This window comes from Manihot esculenta, chromosome 14, assembly GCF_001659605.2.
Source record: "Manihot esculenta cultivar AM560-2 chromosome 14, M.esculenta_v8, whole genome shotgun sequence".
In the NCBI taxonomy this organism is placed as follows: Eukaryota; Viridiplantae; Streptophyta; class Magnoliopsida; order Malpighiales; family Euphorbiaceae; genus Manihot; species Manihot esculenta.
Window position 1 is genome coordinate 11,398,542 of NC_035174.2, and position 27,275 is coordinate 11,425,816.

The following is a 27,275-nucleotide window of genomic DNA, read 5'->3' on the forward strand; positions in this document are numbered from 1 at the left end:
TCTATCTGCCTGGGTTGGGGTTTTACACCCACGGCCTGTCTGTTCGTTACTTTTTTCCGCCTGGTTAAGGCGGTTCAAAACTTCTATTACTTTTCCCCCCGTAGGGGGTTATCTTTTCTCACAGGCTACAAGGATTCTATAAAGGGGTGGGTAGAGAATTTCCTTGTGGCGGAGCTGAAATTAGAGTCCGCCAGAACGTGGGAGGTGGATCTAAGTTGGGGGGAGATCTTTCCGGGGTGCAACGAGTTGCCCCAATTGAGTCTTATTGAGCAGGTGGGGCTGCTTCGACTGACTTCTGTTGAGAAGAAGTATGACGTCGAGAAGTGTATGTTCGTGTCCAATCTTAGGGATATCCGGGACACGGGTATAGTGCCTTGTCCAATTATTCTATTTCTTCTTTGCCCGTAATATCAGAAGATATGCTGACTCTTTGTACTTTCGTGTTTTTTATAGCTTCTGAAGTAAAAATGGATGACATCAAGTTTCCCAAGAACTTTGTCCTATCTCGGGACAATATGCATGCGATTTTTGACGCTTTTGGGGATGGGCGTTCAGTGACTGAGATTGCTGCGGAGATGGTTCAAGCTGCTTCCTCCAAGAAGGTTAGCCGACCTCCCGCCAAAGCTTCTTCTAGAGCTTTGAAGCCGAGCTCCCGCAGCACCAAGCCATCTAGCCGTGGTGGGTCGAGCTCAACTCTTAGGCCTGCTGAAGGGTCTAGGTCTGCCCCAGCCTCCTCAGAGGGCGTGGGAGGAACCTCTCTTCCTATTGTGGAGCAGACCCCTACCGTTGAACAAGTAGAGCAGGGTATTACCCATTCTCCTGGAGGGGTGTCAGGGGAAAAATCTAAGTCCCCTGTTACTAAAGACAAGGAGGCCTCTGGGACAGGGCTGGAGATCGTCCTTATAGGGGACCCAATTCCAGAGGTTTCTACCCAGGATATCTCTGCCCCTGTGAGGACTGAACCTGAGGGCTCTGAGGGCATTCCATCAAAGACCGGGAGCAAGCGCCCGACCCCTCCTAGAACATCTGCCCTATCTCCTGCTCGGAAGAAATCCAGGGCTGCCGCAGGAGCTTCTCCAGCCCTTCCTTCCATTGGCAAAGGGAAAAGTGTTGCTGCCGAGCCTCCGTTGTCTTCCTCTGACAACGCTCTAAACACGTCGGACATTACCTCCGAGTCTCCGACCAGTGCTGTCGCCGAATTTCTCAAGGAACGAATATTCGGCGGAATCACAGAGGCTTCAGATCCTCGTCTTCTTGCCCTGACTGGTCTCTTAGCCAGTTCTACCAAGGAGCAAGTGTCCTTCCGATCTCGCTCTCGTGAGGAGCTCGGATCTTCAATTAGGGAAATGCTTCTGATGGTAAGTTTTTTTTTTTTTTTTTTTTTTAGGTTTGCTTCGTTTCTTTTTCTTGACAGTTGTTCTGCCTTTTTAGGTGACGGGCCTCTTTATAGAGGTGGATGCTCGTGATCGCTCCCTCCAGGAGTCCATAGACCGCCGGATTGAAGAGGCGCGTCTGGAGGAAAATCTGTCTGCAACCAGTGATGCGAGGGCTAATCTGGTAGCTGCTCGGGAGCAAATCCAGTCCCTCCAGGTGAAGTTGCACTCTGCGCTAGAGGCCCTTAAAAAGGCTGATGAGAAGGCGGCTGAGACAGCAAAGCATACCGAGTCTTTAGAAGCAGAGCTGTCTCAGACTCGTAAGGTTCTCAAAGTGTCTGATGAGAGGGCAGCTGCGATGGAGGTTCGTTGTGAAGAAGTTTTGAAGCAACTGTCCTCTATGACGCAGGCTCTTAAAGAAAGAAATGAGGCTGTGAGCCAGAAAGCTGAGGTCCAACGTCAATGTGATGCTTTAAAGGCCGATTTTGAAGGACTTCAGGCTCATCTCAATGAAGTGAAAACTCAGAAGGAAAAGGCCCTAGCTCGGATGGAGGTCCTTGAGCAGGAGTTGAGTACGAGCTCTGATCGTATCAGAGACCTGGCTTCATCGGCTGAAGAGTTCAACCTTCGCCATCAGCAGCTCAACCATGAAGTCAGGACCTTGGAGCGTAAGTGTTCAGCCCTGCTTAAGGTAGTAAAGCATTTTGAAGACAAATCTCAGCTGGTGCGTGAGCAATGCATAACGAAATATCAGGAGTCTGATGAGCTGAAAAGGAAGATCGAGCAGGCCTGTGAGGCTCACCTCCAGGACTACAAGGACTCTTCTGAGCTTAAGGAATTTGTGGCTGAGGCCTGCGAAGCACATCTTAATGAGTATAAAGCTTCTGGTGAAATGGGAGCGGCTATTCTTAAGAAAGCCTTCCGCATGTATGTGACCGGCTATAATCGTGGTTTAAAAGAAGCCAGACATGCTCCTGATACTCCTTTGGCCGAGCTTCGCAAGTACGAAGCGGACTCAGATGGCGAGCCAGTGTTGTATGGGGAGGATGATTTCCCTATGCCCCGAGGAGATTGCCGGAGGAACATATGCCGGCCAGCTGAGTCTTTTTCGGAAGAGTCCGAGCGAGAGGGGGAGGACGTGGAAGTCCTTGAGTCAGGGAAGGATGACCCTAACTCTGAGAAGGAGGATCTCCACCTTGAGTCAGAGATAGCTCCTGTTGTAAACGTTGAGGGCTCTGATCCAAGGGATTCCGAGCTTCCTTCAGATGTGACTGCAAGTATAAATAATGTAGGCGAGGGTGTTCTTACTGATGTAAGTCCTTTAAGGACTATTTATCCCCCCACCTCGTCAGAAGGATAATTTGTAATAGTTATTAATAAAATATCAGTTTTCTTTTTCCTCAAAATACTCTAATATCTTTTTTTCTCATATTTGTACACTATGTATTTTCATTCATAAGCTCTGAATTGCTCTTGAGTTGCAAGCTCAGCTAATAGTCTGAGAGATCAAATCTCATACCTTTTAATGGTGACTAGCATGTCTGCTTTTTGCTCTTAGCCCCTTCTTCTTGGTTGTAAATTTGGATGTTTGTTCCAGATAAACTGATCTGGGCTTTGAGTATAGCCCCTTTTTCTCCCTTATTTATGCTTCTGAAGATTGCTTCATTTATGAGCCCTTTTAGAGAGGGAGCTCGGCCTTTTTCTTTGGCCTTCATATCTTTGAGCTTTTGAGGATATAAGTCTATCCGAGCTGGGAGCCCGGCTTTGAGCTTTTGAGAATATAGGTCCGTCCGAGCTGGGAGCCCGGCTTTTTGTTCTATAGCCATACTTTTAACGTTAGCATCTGTTTTGAGGTCGGCGCTTCTTTAGCAATCGTGCCTCTTCAGGAGGTCGGAACCTAATTCTTCTTTGGTAGCTCTGGGCTCCTTTCTTTTTTGAGGTCGGAACTGTGTTTTTATGAGTTTGTCCCTGCATGGAAAATTTTCATTTCGGGAGGCTTTTAAGCCCTTCACCGACCATTTTTGTTTTCAGGAGATCTTACGAGATCCTGGCTGTTTTTGTTCCGGGGTGACCTCAGGGCCCCGCCGGCTGTTTTTTGTTTTGTTTTGTTTTCCCGGGAGTTCTGGGGGATTCCGGTCTTCTTTGTTTACCCGGGAGTTCTAGGGGATCCCGGTCTTCTTTGTTTATCCGGGAGTTCTAGGGGATCCCGGTCTTCATGCTCCGGGAGGCATCTTTATGATCCTCACCGGCCGTTCCGGGGTGACCTCGGGGCCCCGCCGGCTGTTTTTTGTTTTGTTTTGTTTTCCCGGGAGTTCTGGGGGATCCCAGTCTTCTTTGTTTACCCGGAAGTTCTAGGGGATCCTGGTCTTCTTTGTTTACCCGGGAGTTCTAGGGGATCCCGGTCTTCTTTGTTTACCCGGGAGTTCTAGGGGATCCCGGTCTTCATGCTCCGGGAGGCATCTTTATGATCCTCACCGGCCATTCCGGGGTGACCTCGGGGCCCCGCCGACTGTTTTTTGTTTTGTTTTGTTTTCCCGGGAGTTCTGGGGGATCCCGGTCTTCTTTGTTTACCCGGGAGTTCTAGGGGATCCCGGTCTTCATGCTCCGGGAGGCATCTTTATGATCCTCACCGGCCGTTCCGGGGTGACTTCGGGGCCCCGCCGGCAGTTTTTGGTTTGTTTTCCCGGGAGTTCTAGGGGATCCCGGTCTTCATGCTCCGGGAGGCATCTTTAAGATCCTCACCGGCCGTTCCGGGGTGACCTCGGGGCCCGCCGGCAGTTTTTTGTGCCTTCTTGAGGTTTTTGCACAAGATTCAGGCTCATTGGCCTTACTGTCGCTTCGTCATCTCAGCTGGTTTTTGTGCCTAACTGAGGTCTTGTTTCAAGGGATCTTTCTGAGCCCTGTTCTTTCTTTTTCATGGAGGAATATTATTCTTAAAGATAATTCATATTTGTATAAATAATTTTTATTTACTCATATTCGTCAAAATACAACGTCTTTCTTTACAAATATTTCAAGGGAAATACCTTTTTAGATGCTGGATGTTCCAAGCGTGGGCCTCGGGGTTTCCTTGCATATCTTCGATTCGGTATACCCCTGGCTTGACCACTTTTGTCACCTTGAAAGGACCTTCCCAGGTTGGTGCTAACTTACCCGCGGCCACTCTTTTTCCTGTAGCCTCTAGGTTTCTTAAGGTCAGGTCTCCCACTTTTAAGCTTCTTTCTCTGACCTTTTGGTTGTAATATCTTGCTGCTCGTTGTTGGTAAGCGGCAGTTCGGACTTGGGCTTCTTCCCTGACTTCCTCAAGAGCATCTAGGTTGCTTCTTAACTTATCCTCATTGGTATTTTCACTAACGAATTGGACTCAATGAGTGGGGATCTGCAATTCAACTGGGACTACGGCTTCTGTGCCATAAGCAAGTGCAAACGGTGTTTCTTTAGTGGGCGCTCTGGGAGTGGTTCGGAGTGCCCATAGTATGCTATTGAGTTCTTCTGCCCAATTCTCCTTTGCGCCATCCAGCCGTTTCTTTAATCCTTGAAGGATAGCTCTATTAGTCACTTCTGTTTGGCCATTAGTCTGAGGATGAGCCACGGAGGAGAACTTATGCCATATGCCCATGTTCGTCGTGAAGGCTCTGAAAATACTGCAGTCAAATTGTCTGCCGTTGTCTGAGATAAGTACTCTAGGCATGCCAAATCTGCAGATGATATGCCCCCATACGAAATCTATCATCTTGCGAGCTGTGATTGTGGCTATTGCTTCTGACTCTGGCCATTTCGAGAAGTATTCCACAGCCACCACGACAAATTTTCTTTGCCCCGTAGTCTTGGGGAAAGGTCCCAGGATGTCGATTCCCCATTGTGAGAAAGGCCATGGACTGGATATGCTTGCTTGAGGAGTGGCAGGGGTTCTGATGGCGTTAGCAAATCTCTGACATACGTCGCACCTCCGGACAAACTCTTCTGCTTCTTTTTTAACAGTGGGCCAGTAGTACCCTTGCCTGAATATTTTGTTGGCTAATGTCCCTGCTCCCTCGTGAGCCCCACATAGGCCTCTATGTATTTCCTCCATTGCCTTTGCAGCTTCTTCCGGACTCACACACCGGAGCCATGGGCTGGACTTCCCTTTTCTGTATAAGGTTCCCCTTATTGCTTGGTAGTTGGCAGCACGAGCTGCTATCTTTCTGGCTTCATCTTTATCTTCGGGGAGCTCACCCTCCTCCAAGTATCTCAGGTATGGGGTCATCCAAGTTTGGCTCTGTTCTACCTGCAATACCGTGTTTGTCTTTTTAAAAGCAGGTGTACGGACATGCTGTATATATACTTCGTCGGGAAGCTGTTCTAACTCCTCTTTGGTCAATCGACTAAGCAGGTCTGCTTCCTCATTTTCATCCCGAGGTATTCTTTGAAATCTGACGATAACTCCCCGACCCGTGAGCTCGGCTTCTATAGTTTTTACTTTATCAAGATAGTTCTGCATGATGGGGTCCCTAGCCTGATATACTCCCGTCACCTGATTGATCACCAACTGAGAGTCGCTATTCACCTCGAGGTCTGTTACCCCGACCTCCGAAGCTACCAACATTCCATTTACCAGGGCTTCATATTCGGCCATATTGTTAGAAGCCGTGAAGTCTAGACGCAAGGCATAACATACTTTAAAACCTTCTGGCCCCTTAAGCAGTACCCCAGTGCCACTACCCTCAGCACCTGATGCTCCGTCTACATACAGTTTCCAGCTAAATTCTTGGGGGGGCTCTCTCTCTTCCCCCTTTCTTGATATCTCTGAGGATGATCCTCTTTTCTCCTCATTGAATGCGCATTCTGCTATGAAGTCAGCCAGAGCTTGGGATTTTATAGCTGTTCGAGGTCGGTACTGTAACAGCCCGGAAACCGAACTGTCACCGGCACTAGGATCCAGATCGACTTAAGGTCGCCGGGACCCGTAGTAAGCCTGCTATCCTGTCTGTATACCTGTGAAATCCCATACATGATCATACATTTACTGTAAAAACATAAAACTTTTCTTCATTCCAAGGCTTAACCTGTGCATGCACTCTCTCTGTGCTCTACTAATCCCTACTAGAGCTCCTCATGGCTCTAGGCGGATCAAACTCATAATGTTAAGCCTGGTTTTGCTCATAAACATACAAGAAGAAAGAAACATATATAAACTGATCATGTGACTCCACAAAGGGATTACAAGTTTTATAAATCAAGCACCATTCTCTATACATATACACTATCTCTATACAATTACATGTCCACACTAGCTATTACAAAACTCTGTACTCTTCCTGTACCCTGCTGCGTTCTCTCTGACTTCTGAACCTGCACAACTGGAGTTAGGGGAGAGGGATGAGCTACAATAGCCCAGTGAGTAGAATCGTAATACAATAACAGGTGATAAAACATGCTCTCATGGAATGCAACACATAATCACATCACCTCGGCCGGACGGATCAAAACTCCCTCTATCTCATCTGGGGTACCTAAGTACCATGTGCCTGGTCCCCGTAGGGCTGTTCCAGGTCTTTGTGTTGTGCCTGGTCCCCGTAGGGCTGTTCCAGGTCTTCCTCTGAGGGCTAATGAATCCTCACGAAGTCCGTGCCGTCTCACATAAGCAATGTACAAGGAGCAATGCCAAGTACAAGGATAAATGCAATGCATCATCTTTGTGTACACTAATGCACTCACCCTATAGCATAGTCATGATGCATGAAGCATGATAAAATCTTCAGTTGTCATATTAAAACATTAAGTTAATTCCACTCACTTCTGTCTATCTCTGAACTGACTCTGCAGGTTCTGACACTGGACTCACTGCTGACTTCCCTGATTCCTCTAGTCCGTACCTACACAGGTGGACTCAAATGAGGGACCAAACTTACTCAAGCACATCTCTAAGAAACTCCCCAAAACCCCTCTAACCGATCCTAAAACCATCACATAAAACATGCAAAAGAAAGCTGGACAGGGCACGTTCGGCGGCAGGTTCGGCGGCCGAAACCCCACTCCAGAGACGAAACTCATGCATGTTCGGCGGCACCTTCGGCGGCCGAAGGTCTCGTCCAGAGACGAAACGCACACACTTTCGGCGGCCGAATTCCCTATTTCGGCGGCCGAAAGTCCCTTTCTAAACCGAAAGCCTAGCTTTCGGGGGCAACCTTTGGCAGCCGAACTGCCTCCACAAAGGGTTCGGCGGCCGAACCTTCCTTCGGCGGCCGAACCTGGTTTTGCCCGAAGGACAGAACCCTGCTCTGTTTCATGCAAACTTTGCCCAAAAACCTACAAACATGCATATCAACTACTCCCAACTAGCATATACACATATATATGCACAAAGGGGTCTAAAACTATCCTAAAACCCCAAACAAACATAGCACATAACACTTAAACATGTTGGAACACCACAAATCATCAAAAACCTCACCTAAACCTAAACATGCATACTACCCATACAAACTTCATAAAACCTTTCAAAACCATCAAAGAAGCTCAGGATCTTCACTTACCTCTTACACAACTTGAGGATGAAGGATCCTAACGTGGAGATATGAAGAACAGCTCTTCCAAAGCTCCAAGCTTCAAAACTTGGTTCTTTTGCTCAAAACCTTCATAAGTCACCAAAACTCTTAAAACTCTTGAAAGATTTGATGAAAATCATGGAAAACATGAAAGTCAACGTAGGAGAGGCTGAAACTCACCTCTGGCTGCAAGTGGAGGAGAAATAACCTCCTTCCACCGACCCTTGGCCCTTTTATAGGTGGCTGGCCAGACCACCTTCGGCAGCCGAACGTGAAGCCGCAACCATGCAATGTTCGGCGGCCGAAAGGTACCTTCGGCGGCCGAACCTTTGCATTTCTCCCTTGTTGCTTTTCTTTCAAAACTCCATGCTTTTACCATGTCAAAACATGAAAACAAGTGAAAATACCTTGGAAAACATATGCATTACCCTTCTCGAGGGTTCCGACACCCGAGATTCCACCAGACTACAGGAATGCCGATGCCGGACTCGAGCCGGGTATTACATTCTCCCCCCTTAAGAACATTCGTCCCCGAATGTCCCTAACACAACATAAACACATAGAAAAGGGGAAAAACTAACCTTAAAACAGATATGGGTATTGCTGGAGCATAGACTCCCGAGTCTCCCAAGTGCACTCTTTGAGGTTGTGGTGGTTCCACAGAACTTTCACCATTGGTATCTCCTTGTTTCTTAGCTTTCTGATCTGGGTGTCAAGGATCCGCACTGGCTGCTCTACATAGGTGAGATCACTTAAGATTTCCACCTCAGGTTCACTAAGAACCTTCTCTGGATCTGACACAAACTTCCGCAACATAGAAACATGGAATACCGGGTGAATTCGTTCCATCGAAGCCGGTAAATCTAGCTTCTACGACACGGGCCCGCTCTTCTGCAAGATCTCAAAGGGACCAATGTACCGTGGGGCCAGTTTACCCTTCTTTCCAAACCGAACCACTCCCTTCATCGGAGACACCTTAAGCAATACCATATCCCCCTCCTGGAACTCTATCTGCTTCCTACGGATGTCTGCATAGCTTTTCTGTCTGCTTACAGCTGTTCTGATCCTCTCTCTGATAATAGGCACTAACTTGCTGGTTATCTCAACTAACTCTGGCCCTGCAAGAGTTTTCTCTCCTATCTCTTCCCAGCAAACAGGTGTTCGGCACTTCCTCCCATACAGAGCTTCATAAGGAGCCATCCCTATGCTAGCATGATGGCTGTTGTTGTAGGCAAACTCCACCAGAGGTAGATGCTGCCTCCAAGAACCGCCAAAGTCTAACACACACATTCTCAACATATCTTCAATGGTCTGGATGGTCCTCTCTGACTGACCGTCTGTCTGTGGATGGAAAGCAGTGCTGAAATCCAACCTTGTGCCCATTTCAGTTTGCAGACTCCGCCAAAATCTGGAGGTGAACTGAGGTCCTCGATCTGATACTATCGACACTGGAACTCCATGTAATCTTACTATCTCGTCTACATACACCTGCGCCAACTTGTCCACAGAGTAGTTACTCCTAACTGGAAGAAAGTGAGCAGATTTAGTGAGTCTATCCACAATCACCCAGATGGAGTCTAGTCTGTTAGACGTCGCCGGTAATCCCACTACAAAATCCATAGCTATGTTCTCCCATTTCCATTCGGGAATCGGCAGTGGGTTAAGCATTCCAGCCGGCTTCTGGTGCTCTAGCTTCACCCTTTGACATGTCTTGCAGGCTGACACGAACTGTGCCACTTCTCTCTTCAGTGCTGGCCACCAATACACCCTTCTCAGATCTTGATACATCTTGGTGGCTCCCGGGTGAATGCTATACCGCGTATTATGAGCTTCCCGCATAATGTCTGCCTTTAAACTGCTCTCATCTGGTACACATAACCTCTTACCGTGCCGAAGAATCCCCTCACCGTCAAATCTGAACTCTGCACTGTTGCCCGACTGAACAGTCCTGGCAATCTTCACTAACTCGGGATCTTCGTGCTGTTTCAGAGCCACTTGCTCTAGAAACATTGGTGTCACTCTCATCTGTGCGATCAAAGCACCTGTACCAGATAACTGCAACTGTAACCCGTCTTCCACGAGCTTGTAGAACTCCTTCACCACCGGTCTTCTCTCTACTGCAATGTGGGATAAACTGCCAAGTGACTTTCGGCTTAAGGCATCAGCTACAACATTAGCCTTGCCCGGATGATACTGGATCTTACAATCGTAATCACTGAGCAATTCTACCCACCGTCTCTGCCTCAAGTTTAACTCTCTCTGACTTAAGATGTGCTGCAGGCTCTTATGATCCGTATAGATCTCACACTTTACCCCATAGAGGTAATGCCTCCACATCTTAAGTGCAAAGATAACAGCTGCCATCTCAAGATCGTGTGTCGGGTAATTCAGCTCGTGCTTCTTCAGCTGTCTAGAAGCATAAGCGATCACTTGGTCATTCTGCATCAACACACAACCTAATCCCACTCGGGATGCATCACAGAACACTGTGAAATCTTCATCACTGATCGGCAGCGCTAACACCGGTGCTGAAGTTAACCGTCTCTTCAACTCTGCAAAACTCTCCTCACATTCCTCTGACCACACAAACTTCTGATTCTTTCTGGTCAGTCTGGTCATAGGAGCGGCTATCTTCGAGAAGTCCTGAATAAACCTCCGATAGTAGCCTGCCAAACCCAGAAAACTCTTGATCTCTGTCACTGTAGTGGGTGTAGGCCAGTTGGCTACTGCCTCTACCTTTTTGGGATCTACTGCTATGCCTTCCTCTGATACAACATGTCCCAAAAAGGAAATGCTCCTTAGCCAGAACTCGCACTTGGAGAACTTGGCATACAAGCCATGCTCTCTCAAGGTTTGCAGTACTATCCGCAGATGTTGGGCATGGTCCTCTGCATTCCTGGAGTACACCAAAATATCATCAATAAAGACGATCACAAAACGATCCAAGTAATCCCGGAAAACCCTATTCATGAGATCCATGAATGCTGCAGGGGCGTTAGTCAACCCGAACGGCATCACAAAGAACTCATAATGCCCATATCTGGTTCTGAAAGCAGTCTTGGATACATCTCCTTCCCTGATCTTCAACTGGTGGTATCCGGATCTCAGATCTATTTTAGAAAAACAACCTGCTCCTGCCAGCTGGTCGAATAGATCATCGATCCTGGGTAACGGATACTTGTTTTTGATAGTGACTTTGTTCAACTGTCTGTAGTCGACACAAAGTCTCAGAGGTCCATCCTTCTTTCTGACAAATAATACTGGAGCACCCCAGGGTGAGGTACTCGGGCGGATGAAACCCTTAGCTACCAAATCCTGTAACTGTTCTTTCAACTCTCGCAACTCTGCTGGTGCCATCCTGTAGGGAGGAATAGAGATCTGTCTGGCATTGGGCATCAACTCAATCTCGAACTCTATTTCCCTATCCGGTGGCAGTCCTGGAAGCTCTTCAGGAAACAAATCTGGAAAATCTCTAACAACGGGTACTGAGGATGGTTCCCTAACCTGACTGTCTAGCTCTCTCACATAAGCTAGGAACCCCTGACACCCCTTCCGTAACATCCTACGAGCCTGGAGGGCTGATATCAAACCCCTAGCTGTCCCTCTCCTGTCTCCTCTGAAGACACACTCTGACCCATCCTGGTCTCTGACACTGACTACCTTATCTCTACAGTTCAGGGTAGCATCATACGTAGATAACCAGTCCATCCCTAGAATGACATCAAAATCTGTCAACTCTAGAACCACCAGGTCAGCTGGAAGGTATCTACCCTCTATGCACACTGGACTGAACCGACAGACTGACTCTGCCAAAGATGGATCACATTTGGGTCCACTGACCCATAGAGGACACTCTAACTCAGACACTATCAGGCCCAACCTCTCTGCAGCTCTAGAAGAAATGAAAGAGTGAGAAGCACCGGGGTCCATTAAAGCATACACCTCTGAACACCCAATGATGAGATTACCTGACACCACCGTGTTCGACGTGTCTGCCTCCTGCTGAGTCAGGGTGAAAATCCGTGCTGGGGCTGACGGACCTGCACCTAGGGAACCCATCCCTGATGAAGAGGCTGCCCCTCTTCCTCTTCCTCTGCCACTGCTTGGTGGTATGGCTGAAACTACGGGCTGTACTACACTGCCCGCACTCATCTGCTGGGATTGTGCAACCAAAGTCGCCTGAGGACATTCTCGTGCATAATGTCCCTCCTGCCCACATCTATAGCAGGCTGTGGATCCCAACTAACAAGCTCCTCTATGCTGTTTGCCACACCTCTTGCACACTGGAAAATCTGCACCAGAACTGGCGCCACTACTCAATCCCAGACCCGACTTAAGCCTGTTCCAGAACTTGCCTCTCTTTCCTCTGAATTTCTCCCATCTCTTCTTACTTGCACTTGCTGTACTCTGTGAGGAGGAACCGGGTTTAACACCAGAAGACTGTGCCTTGACTACACCTTGACTTATGGCACTGGCCTCCATCTTTCTAGCAGCATCCACAATAGAGTGGAAACTTTCCTTCTCCGCATGAAGAATCAAAGAGAAATACCTGGGATGAAGCCTTGTGGCATATCTCTTTGCCTTCTTCTGATCTGTATCATATGCCTGACCGACATATGGCAACAATTCCAGGAACTTATCTGTATACTCATCAACACTCATCACCTCCGTCTGTCTCAATTGCTCAAACTCCACAACCTTTAGTTCCCTAGAACTGTCAGGAAAAGCCCATCCAGCAAATTCGTTGGCGAACTCTTCCCATGTCATACTCTCTAGTCTCGGGTCCACATAGTTCTTGAACCATTCTCTAGCTTTCTTGCACTTTAAAGTGAACCCTGCCATCTCAATAGCTCTACCATCATCAGCTCCCAACTCACTTGTTATCATTCTGACTGCACTGAGATACTCAAAGGGATCATCTCCTGTATTGAATTTCGGAGCATCCAACTTTAAGTACTCGGTCATCTTCACCTTACTTCCCCCTGAAGAACTGGGTTGCTGTGCTTCCACAACAGGGGCTACTGGTTCAGGAGGCGGTGGTGGAGGAACTGGTTCTCTCACTTCAGGCTGTACTGGACTTGGATAAACAGGTGGGGGTGGATACATGTGATATGGTGGATAAAAGGAAGGATAGGGCATATATGGCATGTAGGGTGGATATGGGGCAAAGCTGGAGTAATCCGACGTGCCTCCCATCGGATACTCTGGGCCCTGAGGAAAGGGTGGATAACCAAACCCCGAGGCCTGAACGCCTCCCTAGGACTCCCCTATACCTTCTTCTGACCTTCCTACACCCATGCTTACATCTCTACTCTGATCCTCTTCCAGCCCACCTCTTTCTTCTACTGACCTTCCCCCTCTGTTTATTCCTCTCCTGCTCTCGTCAGAAGACCTTCTCGGGTCTCGTGACGTTCCTTCCCTGCTTGACCTGTGCGATCTTGCCCTTGGCAAGGCAGGTGGACGAGCAGCTGTACCCTCACTTACAGGTGGGACTCCAGTCAATCTCGCGGATCGACGAGTTCCTCGCATCTTCCCTCGCTGGAAAAACAACAAATCACATAACACATCAGCAACACATCAAAACCATGCACATGCATCACTCATGGCAGTGCACATCAGCATATAGCGACAGGACTGACATCCTATCCTAGTGGACATGTTTTCCTATGGTGCTTGACCTGCTAAACCTCTCTATGAGCCCAACTCTCTCTATAGGTCCGACCATATGAACCTAGGGCTCTGATACCAATCTGTAACAGCCCGGAAACCGAACTGTCACCGGCACTAGGATCCAGATCGACTTAAGGTCGCCGGGACCCGTAGTAAGCCTGCTATCCTGTCTGTATACCTGTGAAATCCCATACATGATCATACATTTACTGTAAAAACATAAAACTTTTCTTCATTCCAAGGCTTAACCTGTGCATGCACTCTCTCTGTGCTCTACTAATCCCTACTAGAGCTCCTCATGGCTCTAGGCGGATCAAACTCATAATGTTAAGCCTGGTTTTGCTCATAAACATACAAGAAGAAAGAAACATATATAAACTGATCATGTGACTCCACAAAGGGATTACAAGTTTTATAAATCAAGCACCATTCTCTATACATATACACTATCTCTATACAATTACATGTCCACACTAGCTATTACAAAACTCTGTACTCTTCCTGTACCCTGCTGCGTTCTCTCTGACTTCTGAACCTGCACAACTGGAGTTAGGGGAGAGGGATGAGCTACAATAGCCCAGTGAGTAGAATCGTAATACAATAACAGGTGATAAAACATGCTCTCATGGAATGCAACACATAATCACATCACCTCGGCCGGACGGATCAAAACTCCCTCTATCTCATCTGGGGTACCTAAGTACCATGTGCCTGGTCCCCGTAGGGCTGTTCCAGGTCTTTGTGTTGTGCCTGGTCCCCGTAGGGCTGTTCCAGGTCTTCCTCTGAGGGCTAATGAATCCTCACGAAGTCCGTGCCGTCTCACATAAGCAATGTACAAGGAGCAATGCCAAGTACAAGGATAAATGCAATGCATCATCTTTGTGTACACTAATGCACTCACCCTATAGCATAGTCATGATGCATGAAGCATGATAAAATCTTCAGTTGTCATATTAAAACATTAAGTTAATTCCACTCACTTCTGTCTATCTCTGAACTGACTCTGCAGGTTCTGACACTGGACTCACTGCTGACTTCCCTGATTCCTCTGGTCCGTACCTACACAGGTGGACTCAAATGAGGGACCAAACTTACTCAAGCACATCTCTAAGAAACTCCCCAAAACCCCTCTAACCGATCCTAAAACCATCACATAAAACATGCAAAAGAAAGCTGGACAGGGCACGTTCGGCGGCAGGTTCGGCGGCCGAAACCCCACTCCAGAGACGAAACTCATGCATGTTCGGCGGCACCTTCGGCGGCCGAAGGTCTCGTCCAGAGACGAAACGCACACACTTTCGGCTGCCGAATTCCCTATTTCGGCGGCCGAAAGTCCCTTTCTAAACCGAAAGCCTAGCTTTCGGGGGCAACCTTTGGCAGCCGAACTGCCTCCACAAAGGGTTCGGCGGCCGAACCTTCCTTCGGCGGCCGAACCTGGTTTTGCCCGAAGGACAGAACCCTGCTCTGTTTCATGCAAACTTTGCCCAAAAACCTACAAACATGCATATCAACTACTCCCAACTAGCATATACACATATATATGCACAAAGGGGTCTAAAACTATCCTAAAACCCCAAACAAACATAGCACATAACACTTAAACATGTTGGAACACCACAAATCATCAAAAACCTCACCTAAACCTAAACATGCATACTACCCATACAAACTTCATAAAACCTTTCAAAACCATCAAAGAAGCTCAGGATCTTCACTTACCTCTTACACAACTTGAGGATGAAGGATCCTAACGTGGAGATATGAAGAACAGCTCTTCCAAAGCTCCAAGCTTCAAAACTTGGTTCTTTTGCTCAAAACCTTCATAAGTCACCAAAACTCTTAAAACTCTTGAAAGATTTGATGAAAATCATGGAAAACATGAAAGTCAACGTAGGAGAGGCTGAAACTCACCTCTGGCTGCAAATGGAGGAGAAATAACCTCCTTCCACCGACCCTTGGCCCTTTTATAGGTGGCTGGCCAGACCACCTTCGGCAGCCGAACGTGAAGCCGCAACCATGCAATGTTCGGCGGCCGAAAGGTACCTTCGGCGGCCGAACCTTTGCATTTCTCCCTTGTTGCTTTTCTTTCAAAACTCCATGCTTTTACCATGTCAAAACATGAAAACAAGTGAAAATACCTTGGAAAACATATGCATTACCCTTCTCGAGGGTTCCGACACCCGAGATTCCACCAGACTACAGGAATGCCGATGCCGGACTCGAGCCGGGTATTACAGGTACTCTAGACAGTAAGGGCTAATCTCTACAGACCATGCCAACATCCGCCCTGAAGTTTCCGGCCTATGTAGAATTTTCTTTAAGGTTGGTCTGTCATCACGACTCCTTGGTGGCCTTCTAGATAAACTCTGAATTTTCGGACTGCTAGCAATAAGGCGTAAGCCAATTTTTCAATGTTCGAATATCTGACCTCAGTGTCTCTGAGTACCTTGCTAACGTAGAAAACAGGCTTCTGTTCTTCTTCTTCCACCCTTACTAGCACTGCGCTGATTGCTTGTTCTGAGGCCGCCAGATATATCAGAAGTTCTTCTCCTTTTATGGGACTGCTGAGCACGTGAGGCGAGCTAAGATACTTCTTAAGCTCTATGAAGGCCTTTTGGCAATCTTCTGTCCATTCGAAATTCGGTACTTTTCTCAACTTTTTGAAGAATGGCAAGCACTTCTCTGCCGACCTCGACATGAATCGGTTAAGCGCTACTACTCTCCCGGTTAGTCTCTGAACATCTCTTACACAGGTCGGTTCTAGCATATTCAGTATGGCTTCCACTTTCTCCGGATTAGGCTCAATGCCTTTACCACTCACCATGTACCCCAAAAATTTTCCTCCCCTAATGAAGAAGGCACATTTTGCTGGGTTCAACTTCATTCTATATTGATCTAACACTCCAAATACCTCCCTCAGATCTGCTATGTGTTGTTGGAAAGTGGGACTTTTGACCACCATATCGTCTACATACACTTCCAGATTTCTACCGATCTGGTTTTTGAAGATTTTATTCATCAACCTCTGATACGTTGCCCCGGCATTTCTCAATCCAAAGGGCATAGCCCTATAACAATAAGTTCCATCTTCAGTTATAAATGAGGTCTTTTCCTCATCCGACCTTTCTATTGGGATTTGATGATAACCCGACATAGCATCCAAAGAAGACATATAATCAAAACCGGCCGTTGAGTCGACCATTTTATTAATATCGGGTAAGGGATAACAATCTTTAGGGCAGGCCTTATTTAGGTCGGTAAAATCTATACACATCCTGTATTTGCCATTGGCTTTTTTGACTAACACAGGATTTGCCAACCACTGTGGGTACATGACTTCCCTAATAAAGCCTGCCTCTTCTAGCTTCTGCACTTCTTCTCGGGTGGCTTGTTGCTTCTCTTTTCCCACTACTCTCTTCTTTTGCTTTACTGGTCTGGCCTCGGGGAGGACATTCAATCGGTGTGTCATTACTTTGGGGTCAATTCCTGGCATGTCTGAAGGCTTCCATGCGAAGGTCGGCGCGTGACTTCGGATCAGGGCCATGACTTCACCTTTTTGTTCTTTGGTGAGGCTGGCATTAAGACTGAAAACCTTGTTTGCATCTGCTCCTGATAAGGGGAAGGTTTCCAACTCTCCAACTGGCTCTGTCCGGGCTTCTTTTGTTTCATCTCTGACCTCCAGAACTTCCGAGTCGAGTCCGTCTTCAGCTGAGCTCGGCTCTGTTACTGTGGCCAAGTATACCGCCCTTGCTTCTTCCTGGCTGCCCCGGACCATTCCCACTCCTTCTTCCGTTGGGAACTTAAGTGCCAAATACCTGATGCTAGTGACAGCTTCAAAGTCAAACAACGCCGGTCTCCCCAAAATCGCATTGTAGCTCAGTGGGAGTTTGACCACCAAAAACACCTCATGATGGGTGCGAGCTCTGGGTGCTTCTCCCAAGGTAAGGGCCAGCTTCACCTTTCCCTCTACAAGTACCGGTGCTCCTCCGATCCCCTTGATTGGTGATTGGTCCCGAACCAGCTGTTCCTCTGGAATTCCCATCTGCTGAAACACTCGGTATGGTAGCAAGTTGACTTTACTCCCATCATCCACTAAGACCTTCTTTACCCGATAATTATGAATGACGGCTTCAATGACAAGCGCGTCATCATGGGGCATCTGAATACCCTGAGCATCTTCTGAGGAGAAAGTGATGATCATGGGAGAGTGGTCAACGATTTGCATGACTTCACTATTGCTGGTCTCTCCTTCCCGGTTTCTCTTCTTTCCTCGACGGCTCATCCGTCCTCCCGTTCCTCCAACAATCATGTGGATGGTCCCACTGGACCCGTCATTCACTGGTCCGGCTCCTATTCTCCTAGGCGTCTGAGTTGTCAGACCAGGCTGAGGCCTCTGTCCCTCTGGTTTCTTCACAAAATTTTTGAGGTGCCCCCTTTTTATTAGCCTCTCAATCTCCGCGATTAACTGAAAACAGTTATTCGTATCGTGCCCATGGCTCCGGTGGTACTGACAATACTTGTCAGGATTTCTTTGATCTGCTTCCGACTTCATGGGTTTGGGCCACTGGAGGAACTCCTTATCCTGGACTGCCATGAGCACTTCGGCTCTGAAAGCGTTGAGGGGGGTTGGTTTCTCGGGAACCCAAGGAGGGAGCACTCTTGGTTCAAGAGCCCGAGGAGGAGGTGGAGGCCTTTGATCCCTTCTCTCCCAGGCCTGTTTGTACGGCTCAGGCCTCTTTCCATGTTTCTTCTCGTATCTCTCCGGCCTTCTCTCTTCCGGGGCTTTTTCTTTTCCGGCCATCCCTTTAGCAAATCTACTCGTCACCAAGGCGTCATCCTGCCTTATATACTTCTCCGCCCTCTTCATCAACTCAGCCAGTGAGGTCGGAGGTTTCCTGCTCAAAGAACCAAAGAACTCGGCAGAGGTTGTTCCCTTTTGCATGGCCTCCACCGCCCTTCCTTCATCCAGCTCGGGAATCTGCAGGGCCTCCGTATTGAAGCGGGCGACATACTCTCTGAGTGATTCACCTTCTTTCTGTTTCACTGTTTCTAGATAGCTCGTCTTCCAATCAGCTGGCACCCCGGCTATGAACCGGCTGATGAAGCGGGTGGCAAGATCTCCAAAACTTCTAATGCTTCCGGCTTCCAGGCTGTTGAACCACGCCCGCGCCGGTCCCGAGAGCGTTGTTGGGAACACCTTACACATTAAGGCATCTGACAGGGTTTGCAACTCCATAAAAGTCTTATAGTTCATGACATGCTCTCTCGGGTTACCAGCTCCATTATAGGCCGCCATTGGCGGCATCATGAACTTCTTGGGAACGGTCTCCTGTTGCATTATCTTTGAGAAGGGAGAAGAAGTGGGCAAAGAGGTTTGGCTCTGATCTTTCTTACCTAGCTCGGCTAAGAGCTGCTCTTTCAACCTTTTCAGCTTTTGGTTCATTTTCTCATCTTCCGGGCTGGATCCTTTGCCCCAGCTGTATTCCTCCTCCTCTGTTTCAGTTCTCGTTTCCCTGGTTGTTCCGGCAGAATAGTTGTCCGCCTCCTCATTTTCTATCAACTCTCTTGCCCTTCTCCCATGGATTCGGGCCTCCGGTTCTTCCTCTTCCCCGGCATCGTGGCTGTTAGGTTGGAGGCGGTCAGAGGTAGGTCGGGGTTCATTGGTTCTGGGTTCCTCCACTACTGGGAGTGCATTTACTGGGGTGCTAAGGCCCCTCTGTTGCATTATCTGCCCCAACCAGTGAGCAGTAGTCTGTAGCTGGAGAGCCATAGTTTGAACGTCCTGGTTAGACAGAGTCATGGTGGGAGTATTCCCTGCCAAGCTTGGCGAGGGATTAAGAGGAATAGGCGTTTGGTTATTCAACGTTGTAGGGCTAGAGAAGGAGAACTGCTGCCCATCTTGGACAGAGCTCAGGTCATTTGGAATGTTAAGGTTACTTTCTTGGTGGTTTGCCATCGTGGATCTCAGTGGGTTTTGAAAGTGAAAACTCCGGTGATGAAAAGATCTCCTTCAGTTCCCACAGACGGCGCCAATTGATGATATGAGATCCAATAGAATAGGGTTTTACCAGGGTTTTGGTATTGAAAAATAAACTTTTTTAAACTTATTCTACCTAGGGAGGAAGCTCCCCTTTCATCCATTTGGCTTTGCTTTCTGATGACGTGTAAAGGCCTCTCCGTGATTGGGACACGCATCTCTGACATACAGATTCGGGTGTACGAGGGTATCAGCCGCCTGCTCCATGCGTAACGGCCTCTGATTCTCCTCGTGCGTACGCTCGAGCGGATCTGCCAGGCTGTCTGAGTAGGGCTCTGGACACTGGGCTGGGCCGAGAGTTGGGCTGGACGCTGGGTCTGAGAGGAGAGGGCCTGCTGGTCACGGACTGGTCCGATCTAAGTGAAGAAGCTTGGTTGAGCCCGGTCTTGAAGGTGGCACGAACCAGACTTGTCTCGTATATAAGGTGTGTGGGCCTGTCCAATATGGGCTTTTGGCTATGATAAAGGCCCTGGACCAGGATGAAGAAATCCAGCGGTCATCAAAAACTACACGATTAAAAGAAATATACAGAATATATATTATCCTGAATATTTAAACATCGAACCATCGAATTGGTTCTCGAAAAAGAGAGGAGTCTGACAGCGAAATTAACATAATCATCGGTCTTGATTTCTGGCTCTCACTCTCTCTTCTTGTTCTCTCTTAAATTTTTAATATTTTTTTTAATTATGATAACCGATTGTGATATGCAATTATCTAGAAATACAATAAATTAATAATACTTCATTTAATAAATTTATTTTTTATAAGTTTTAATAAACACTGTAATTAAAGCAAATAAAAAAAATGAATTTATAACAAGAAAATGCTGCCCATCTCAAAGCTTCAAGTTATGTCCAACCTTATAGCTAATATTTGCTTGATCTTAGTTTATCAAATCAATAAATCACCTGTTTTTATTGTCATCATCATTATTATTATGAAAAATTTTATTATTCATTTCATAATTTTTATCATTGTTAAATTTGAGTTTTTATATTTTAAAAATTAAACTATTTACTATTATTATAAATTTATATATCTTTCATCTATTTTATTGCTAGGATTTTAAAATAAATTATTACTAAATTCTTAGATATTAAAATTATTTTACTAATTCCATCTTTAATTTTATAATCATTTACAATTTTATCTATTATTTATATCTTAGAAATCATGAGTGAGAGCTAGAGAGAATATAAGAGAATTGACTTAAAACACCTTAAACTTTATGACTTATTTAGTTTAAATCCTCCATTTTTTGAAAAATAATTTATAACTTACGTCTGAATAAGTAAATTACTTTCCTTCACTTCAAGAAAGTAACTTTTTAAAATTTTTTAGGAGTTGAAAAAAAATATCAACCAATCATGTTGAATATGTCATTTTTTAAAAATTTGAAATTTCTTAATTAATTTAATTCCAATCAAATAAAATTTTAATTCAAAAAAAAAAAACAAATCCCTAAACTTTGGGAGCAGCTGATGGTTGGTATGCATTTCTAGAGGCAAAGCCAGCCACCGCTGGCATAGCCCTAGGAAGAAGCTTTAGTTTTAACTTGGAAGCAAGCCATTACAAGGAAGCTCCTTCGTGGTCATTGTCATCGTCTCCACTCCAGTTCTTGAAAAATGGAAACTTTCCCTCTTTTCACTTGTCGCTTAACCTCTACTCTTTCTTTCTCTTCTTTATTTTCTCCAAGAAATGCCAAAGTTTACTTCAAAACGCAAAACTTTTGCTTTCTCTTGCACAGCGCAAACACACATGCCTTGTGTTTGACGTCAGTAATCAATACTTGCATTTATTTCCCTCCAACAGCATCCCATATTTTGATCAGTAATCAATACTTAGTATTTATTTTCCTGTAACCCCATCCCGATATTTTAGTTAGATGTAAAGGGTATTTAATTTAAATTAAAAAAATTAATCGAATTAAATTAATTTAAATTTTAATTTAATTTTTTATTTATTTTAATTTTATTTGATTTAATTTTTAATTTTAAAATTTTCAATTATTTTAATTTGATTTAATTTTAATCAGAAAAAATCAAAAAAATCAAACCGTTTAATGATAATAATATATTATTTTTAATAATATAAAAAATTATATCATATTAAAATTAAAATATTTTAATTAAATTTTAAAATATTAAAATTAAAGTATAAAAAATAATAAATTTATTAAAAATTTAAATTGATTAAATTGAATCGAATTGAATAGATTAATTCAATTCGATTTAATTTTGAATTAAAGTTAATTTAATTTAATTTTTATAAATAATAAAATTTTAATTTTAATTTATTTGATTTAATTTAATTTTAAACTAAATTGAAATAATGTTAATTCGATTATCTTGTAGCATCAAAGAGAAGTGATAGCGGATGAAATGGAGAGGAGGAATTTGACCAAGGATTCTGGGCTTCAATTAGGAAGGGATAGTGGGTCTAGAGAAGTGGGTTTTGATTTGAATTGAGCGCCATGGAAGGATGATTCTCGATGGTGACGGATGCAGAAATAAACATTTGAAATTATATTTTAAATGGCAGTTTATATGTTAATTAATAAAAAATTGCTTTGATAAAAAGCAATAAAAAAATCTCTAATTATATATATTTTTTAAATAATAATAAACTCTTTTTAATAAAGGTAATTATATAGTATATTTTAATTATTATATTTGATACAAAATTTTAGAAAAGAGAATGTCACTCTTTTAAATCATTTATAAGTAAATTTATACTAAATTTTTTTATAATCTTTTTATATATAATAACAAACCGTCAGAAAAGAATTCATTTATAATTTTGTTACAGAATTTGTATTAATGGTTATGTAAAATTTGATATTTCCATTTTTTTTAAAAAAAATTTCAATCATTAATAATTTTTTCATTTATAATAAAATGAAAAGGCATATATATTAAATTTTTATTATTTTACAAATGTAACTAATAAAATAAGTTAAGAGTATGGATTTTAATAAATATATTAAATAATAAACTACGATTAAAATATGTAAATAATATATTTAATATTATTTATATAAATAGGTCATTTTCTAGTTATTGGAACTGTTTTGAGAATAAATTAATTTAAGTTATTAGAAAAAACCTATAAATAAATTATTAGTTAATAAATTAAAAAATAAATTCTATTAAATAAGAAATTAATTCAAACAATTGAAAATTCTTTTACTTTTAACTTGAAGAAGTTAAATTAAAATAATTAGAAGAAAAATTCTACTAATAAAATAAATAATTAAATTTTCACAACTAATTATTTTTTATTAATAGCAGTAAAAATTTTCATTTTTGGCTTTATTCTAAAAATTTCTATTTTTAGCTTTATTCCATAGTCTACATATAATGCAAAATTTGATATGTGTTTATTCAAATTCATGTCTCACCCACTAACTATTATTTTATTTTTTTTAAAAAAATTACATATCTCATCTCATATGGGTAAATTCTAAATACTTTTAGTTAATTATTTATTAAAATAAAATATTTAGATATAAATTGAAATAAGTTTCACATGGCTAATTGCTTCAAAAAGAGTATTTTATAAATTGAATAAATTAAAAATATATATTCATAAATAAAAATCTATCATACAAATTGAGTAAATAAATTTTTAATTAATAAAAATCAATTCAAATAAGTTTCACAAATAAATTTAATTAATGAAAAAAAATTACCTCAAAGGCGGGAGAAAAGCTAAAAAAAGATAATGGGTTATAGCTGAGACACTCAAAAGACCAAAATCCAAGACAATGAATGCAACACATTTGCTCATTATCCTCAATCTTCTTATGTGTTAGAGAACAAAAGACTTGATTTTTCGTTTTTGTGTGCTTATATAGTCATATTGAACCATGTGTCTATCCATGCCCATGTGCTAATATGGCCCTCTTGAACCATTGTGTCTTTCCATGTACATGACCACCTTCGGCCAAAGGATGTCCCTAGTGTAGATATATATATATATATGTACGTGACCTTGACTGTATTGTTCACCAAGAAAAAGAATGACATTTCATGTATTCTATCTGTTATTTGATCAATCATTACAAGGAACCATTTTGTGTTCCACCTAGTTCTAACTAACTGCAAGCAGGGACAACATATGGTAAATGAACAAATACAACAGAGAACGGGGCAACCGATATCGGCTTTGATAAATTTACACTTACAGGTTCCAAGGCAGGTATGTCCCCAGATGAATTTACAGTTAAAATGTTCCCATTAAGTAGCATGGTTTGGCTGTGTAGATTTCCATCTTTCGCCGTTAGATGGTATTCCTCTCTTGTGCTGCTTTCAGAACCTTGAGGCAGCTTAATGTTCCTTGTTCTGTGAGACCTTTGATATTTATGGGATCTATGATGCTTTTGTTGATGATGCAATGTCGCTGTACCATTAAATGCTACCTTGACTTCAACGTTTGTGCTGTTGTCTAGGTTGATTAGCAGTAATGTGATTCCTTTCTGCAGGATCATAAATTTGATTAGATTACAAAGTTTTGAAACTATATGATAACTGCAGCATGTTATTAACTTACAGATTCTTTTGTGCAGTGAGCATAAGCGCGTATCTTTTTCGTCCCAGAAAATTTGGTTGAGAGAACATTTCTGCCCATCAGTCGGTGCCAAAGAAGAGCACTGCAGTGAAGAGAGACAAGTGATGAAGAAAGATAGTTTGATCAAGTTGTATTAAGCAAGATTTACTGCTCTTAGTTTTAAGAACACAACTACTTGAGATACTTTCACAATTGAATTGCCTAGGAATTTAGTTATAATAAGAAGATGATCAACTGCATTTCTTGATTCCTAGTCAAATGTCTGGTTGGTTTTCAGAATCAACCCAACATCACAGGCTTTAAGTTTCAGACATGTAAACAATTTGTATGTTTAAGCCTTGAATGAGACAAACTTTATTACTGGATTACCTGTAGTAATCTGGATTTGGTACGAAAGTAGTTGTGTTGAGTAAACCATAATTTCCTCCAATCAAAGATTGCCTGCAGTATGTTTTTGTATCATAAGCTGACGCCATGCCAAGCTGATCCAAGTACCTGTGCACAATCATTTCACTTAAGTCAGCAACAGACAATAACAACTAAGTTTTAATCTCAAACTACTTGGCTCGGCCACAGAAGTTTTTTCTTCCAACTAGCCAGAAACCACAAATTAAACTTGGTCTAATATACCAGAAACTATAAACAAAAGCATTGGAAACAAGGTTCCGGCCGCTGTTGTAAGCCCCTCCAGCCTCACCAACCCAGGCAGTTGCTGAAGTTGCAGAACTCTTGAGGGAATTTTGGAGGCCACTGAAAGTATTAGCCTCACCATCAAGATAGGATGGATTAAGAATCTTTTCTACAAGATGTTCATCAACTCCTACAATAAGAAGAAAGTGGGGAAAAAAGTCAAATCAGACCAGTTGAACCGCAGAAATTAATCAATCTCTTCAAGTAAAAATACCTGGACCCAGATTGTAAATGTGATGGGTGATCACATCTAAAGAATTTCCTGTTTTGTCAATGAATTCTTTAAACCAATTTGCATCAAAGAATCCTCCAGGTGCTAAAACTAGAGGCTTAGGTTCAACTCCACTGTAAATATTTTGCACTATCTTATACAGGGAGATGGTATCAGCAGCATATTGCTTTGCTGCTATTCTTGTTCCAACTCCACTTCCACTCAATTCATTCCCTGACCAGAATTATTTAAAGAAAAAAAAATGTTAGTAATCTTGATAAATCATATTAGCCTAAATCATAAAACAAATGAAGAATGTTCTTACCAAGCTCCCAGCCATGAATAGAGTAGTTCTTTTTGACAGTGTAACTTATAAAAGATTCAGCATTTGTATAGTTCCAAGTTCCAGTTGCAGAACCATCAGATTGTATGGACCGGCCGGCGAGAGCATTTAATCCAAAGATAATTTTAGCCCTGAGCAAAGGCAGAGTGAAGAAACATTATTAACTTGTAGAAATGTAAAAGAGAAGTGAAACAACACAGAAGAGCTTGATGTCTAATTACCCTGATTTTTTGAAAAATGCATTTAATTCATCCCATCTGTACATGGGTAAGCATCCTTGAGTGAAACCGAACATCTCAGTAGTATTCTTAACAAATTGCTTACAAGGTTCCTTATTATCTTCAGTGTCATATATGACTTTGTCTTGCAAAGTTCCTCCCAATCTGATCTTCAATGGTGAAAAAGCTGAAACCATTGTATACAGAAATCAAGTTTAGCTCAAAACCATAAAGAATCAGAAACAAACTTGCTAGAAAAAGCTATCCTTACCCTTTACGGCATTTAAGAAGATATTGCTGTTAATATCCTGCAGAAGATGAAAATGAAATAAATCTCACAAGGCAGTACACTTTGAGCAATTACTTCCTAAATAAATCAAGCACGATAATATTCAAAACTCTCAAAGAATTTCTTTATTAAGGAGAAAGAGAGGAGGGCAGGGAACTGGGGAAGAGAAAAATCCTGAATAGATATATAAATGTTCAGAAACAGCAATAAAATCAGCAATGCAGATGAAACAAGACACAGACCAGATTAATGAGAGAAGCATGGTCCCAGCTGCATGTTCCATAGTCGCATTTCTCAGGAGGCCACCAATCCAAAGTAGCACAAATGAAATCTTCGTCAATCTTTCCAATGGAAGTTTTCCCATCTATAAAAACAGTCCCTTTTACGCTACCATCTCCAGCAGCTGCAGCTTGTGAACTCAAAGAAACGAAACTGTAGCTGAAGATGCACGCCAAGAAACAAAACCCTTTTAGAAAAATCTGAGAACCCATCTTTCGGCAGAACTAGCAAGTTCAAGATCTGAGATTTTCTTTATAAATGGTTAAGGTAGCCATGAAAGTGCAGAGGTGGAGTGCTCCTGCAGGGCACAGGCCCACAGAATATAATAAATATAGAAAGGATAAAGTTTTGGAGTATATATTTGCAAGTTACAATAGTTAGATATACATGTATGATAGTTTCAAAATATATTGGAAAAATTACAATTAGATCCTTTAATTTTTAAAAAATTTATTAATTTATTCTTATTTTAAAATTATTCAATTAAAACATTATTATTTTTATAAAATTCAACTTTAATTATTCATATGATTTATCCTAATAATTTTAGCTATTCATATATTTTATTTTTTTAAACTAAGAAAAAAAAATTGATTAATATTTTATTTTAACGAAAAGATTAAAATTTCTATATATATTTTTTATAAAATAGAAGATATTTTAAATAATTAATTTTAATAAAATACAAAGGCATAACATTAATTTGCTCTTATAAAGGAAAAAAGTAAAAAGGAAACAAAGAAAAATAAAATTCAATTCTAGTTTTTTAATTGTTTTCTTTTTTTCAAACTTTTGATTTGAGAAAGCTACAACTTGAAGAAAGTTGCCAAACCAACCCGTGTGAACTGTGGACCCCACTGACCCCTCCTAATTTTGTAGGGCCCAAATCTTTTTTTTTTTTTTTTTTTCCTTCTTTTTTAACTTATGAACTCATCACAATCCCGAGTCTGATTAATACGTTTTATATTATCTATTATTGGATGTTTTATAAGTATACGCAAGTGCGTTTAATTATGACTATTAGATTAAATATTTATATAAAATTAATTAAAATGCTTTATTATCT

The 27,275-nt window shown here is 42.8% G+C and overlaps 1 protein-coding gene across 1 annotated transcript; it reads right to left on the bottom strand.

Moving 5' to 3' along the window:
* Positions 1-23,614: 23,614 nt before the first annotated feature.
* LOC110631248 (heparanase-like protein 3) lies at positions 23,615-26,538 on the bottom strand. The gene is made up of 9 exons (XM_021779009.2): positions 26,173-26,538; positions 25,913-25,949; positions 25,645-25,828; positions 25,406-25,554; positions 25,084-25,314; positions 24,810-24,999; positions 24,549-24,674; positions 24,162-24,261; positions 23,615-24,087 (listed from the first exon to the last, which is right to left on the bottom strand). Exons 1-9 carry the CDS (start codon positions 26,419-26,421, stop codon positions 23,707-23,709), a joined length of 1,647 nt encoding a protein of 548 aa, XP_021634701.1. The 5' UTR covers positions 26,422-26,538; the 3' UTR covers positions 23,615-23,706.
* Between the last annotated feature and the right edge of the window lie 737 nt (positions 26,539-27,275).

Bases quoted from the DNA above. Each gene is read 5' to 3' on its own strand.
- LOC110631248 (XM_021779009.2), bottom strand. From the start codon at position 26,421: ATGGGTTCTCAGATTTTTCTAAAAGGGTTTTGTTTCTTGGCGTGCATC. The intron at 25,950-26,172 runs GTCTGTGTCTTG...CATCTTCTGCAG, and splicing joins ATGCTTCTCTCATTAATCTG to GATATTAACAGCAATATCTT. The intron at 25,315-25,405 runs GTAAGAACATTC...AATTCTGGTCAG, and splicing joins TATTCATGGCTGGGAGCTTG to GGAATGAATTGAGTGGAAGT.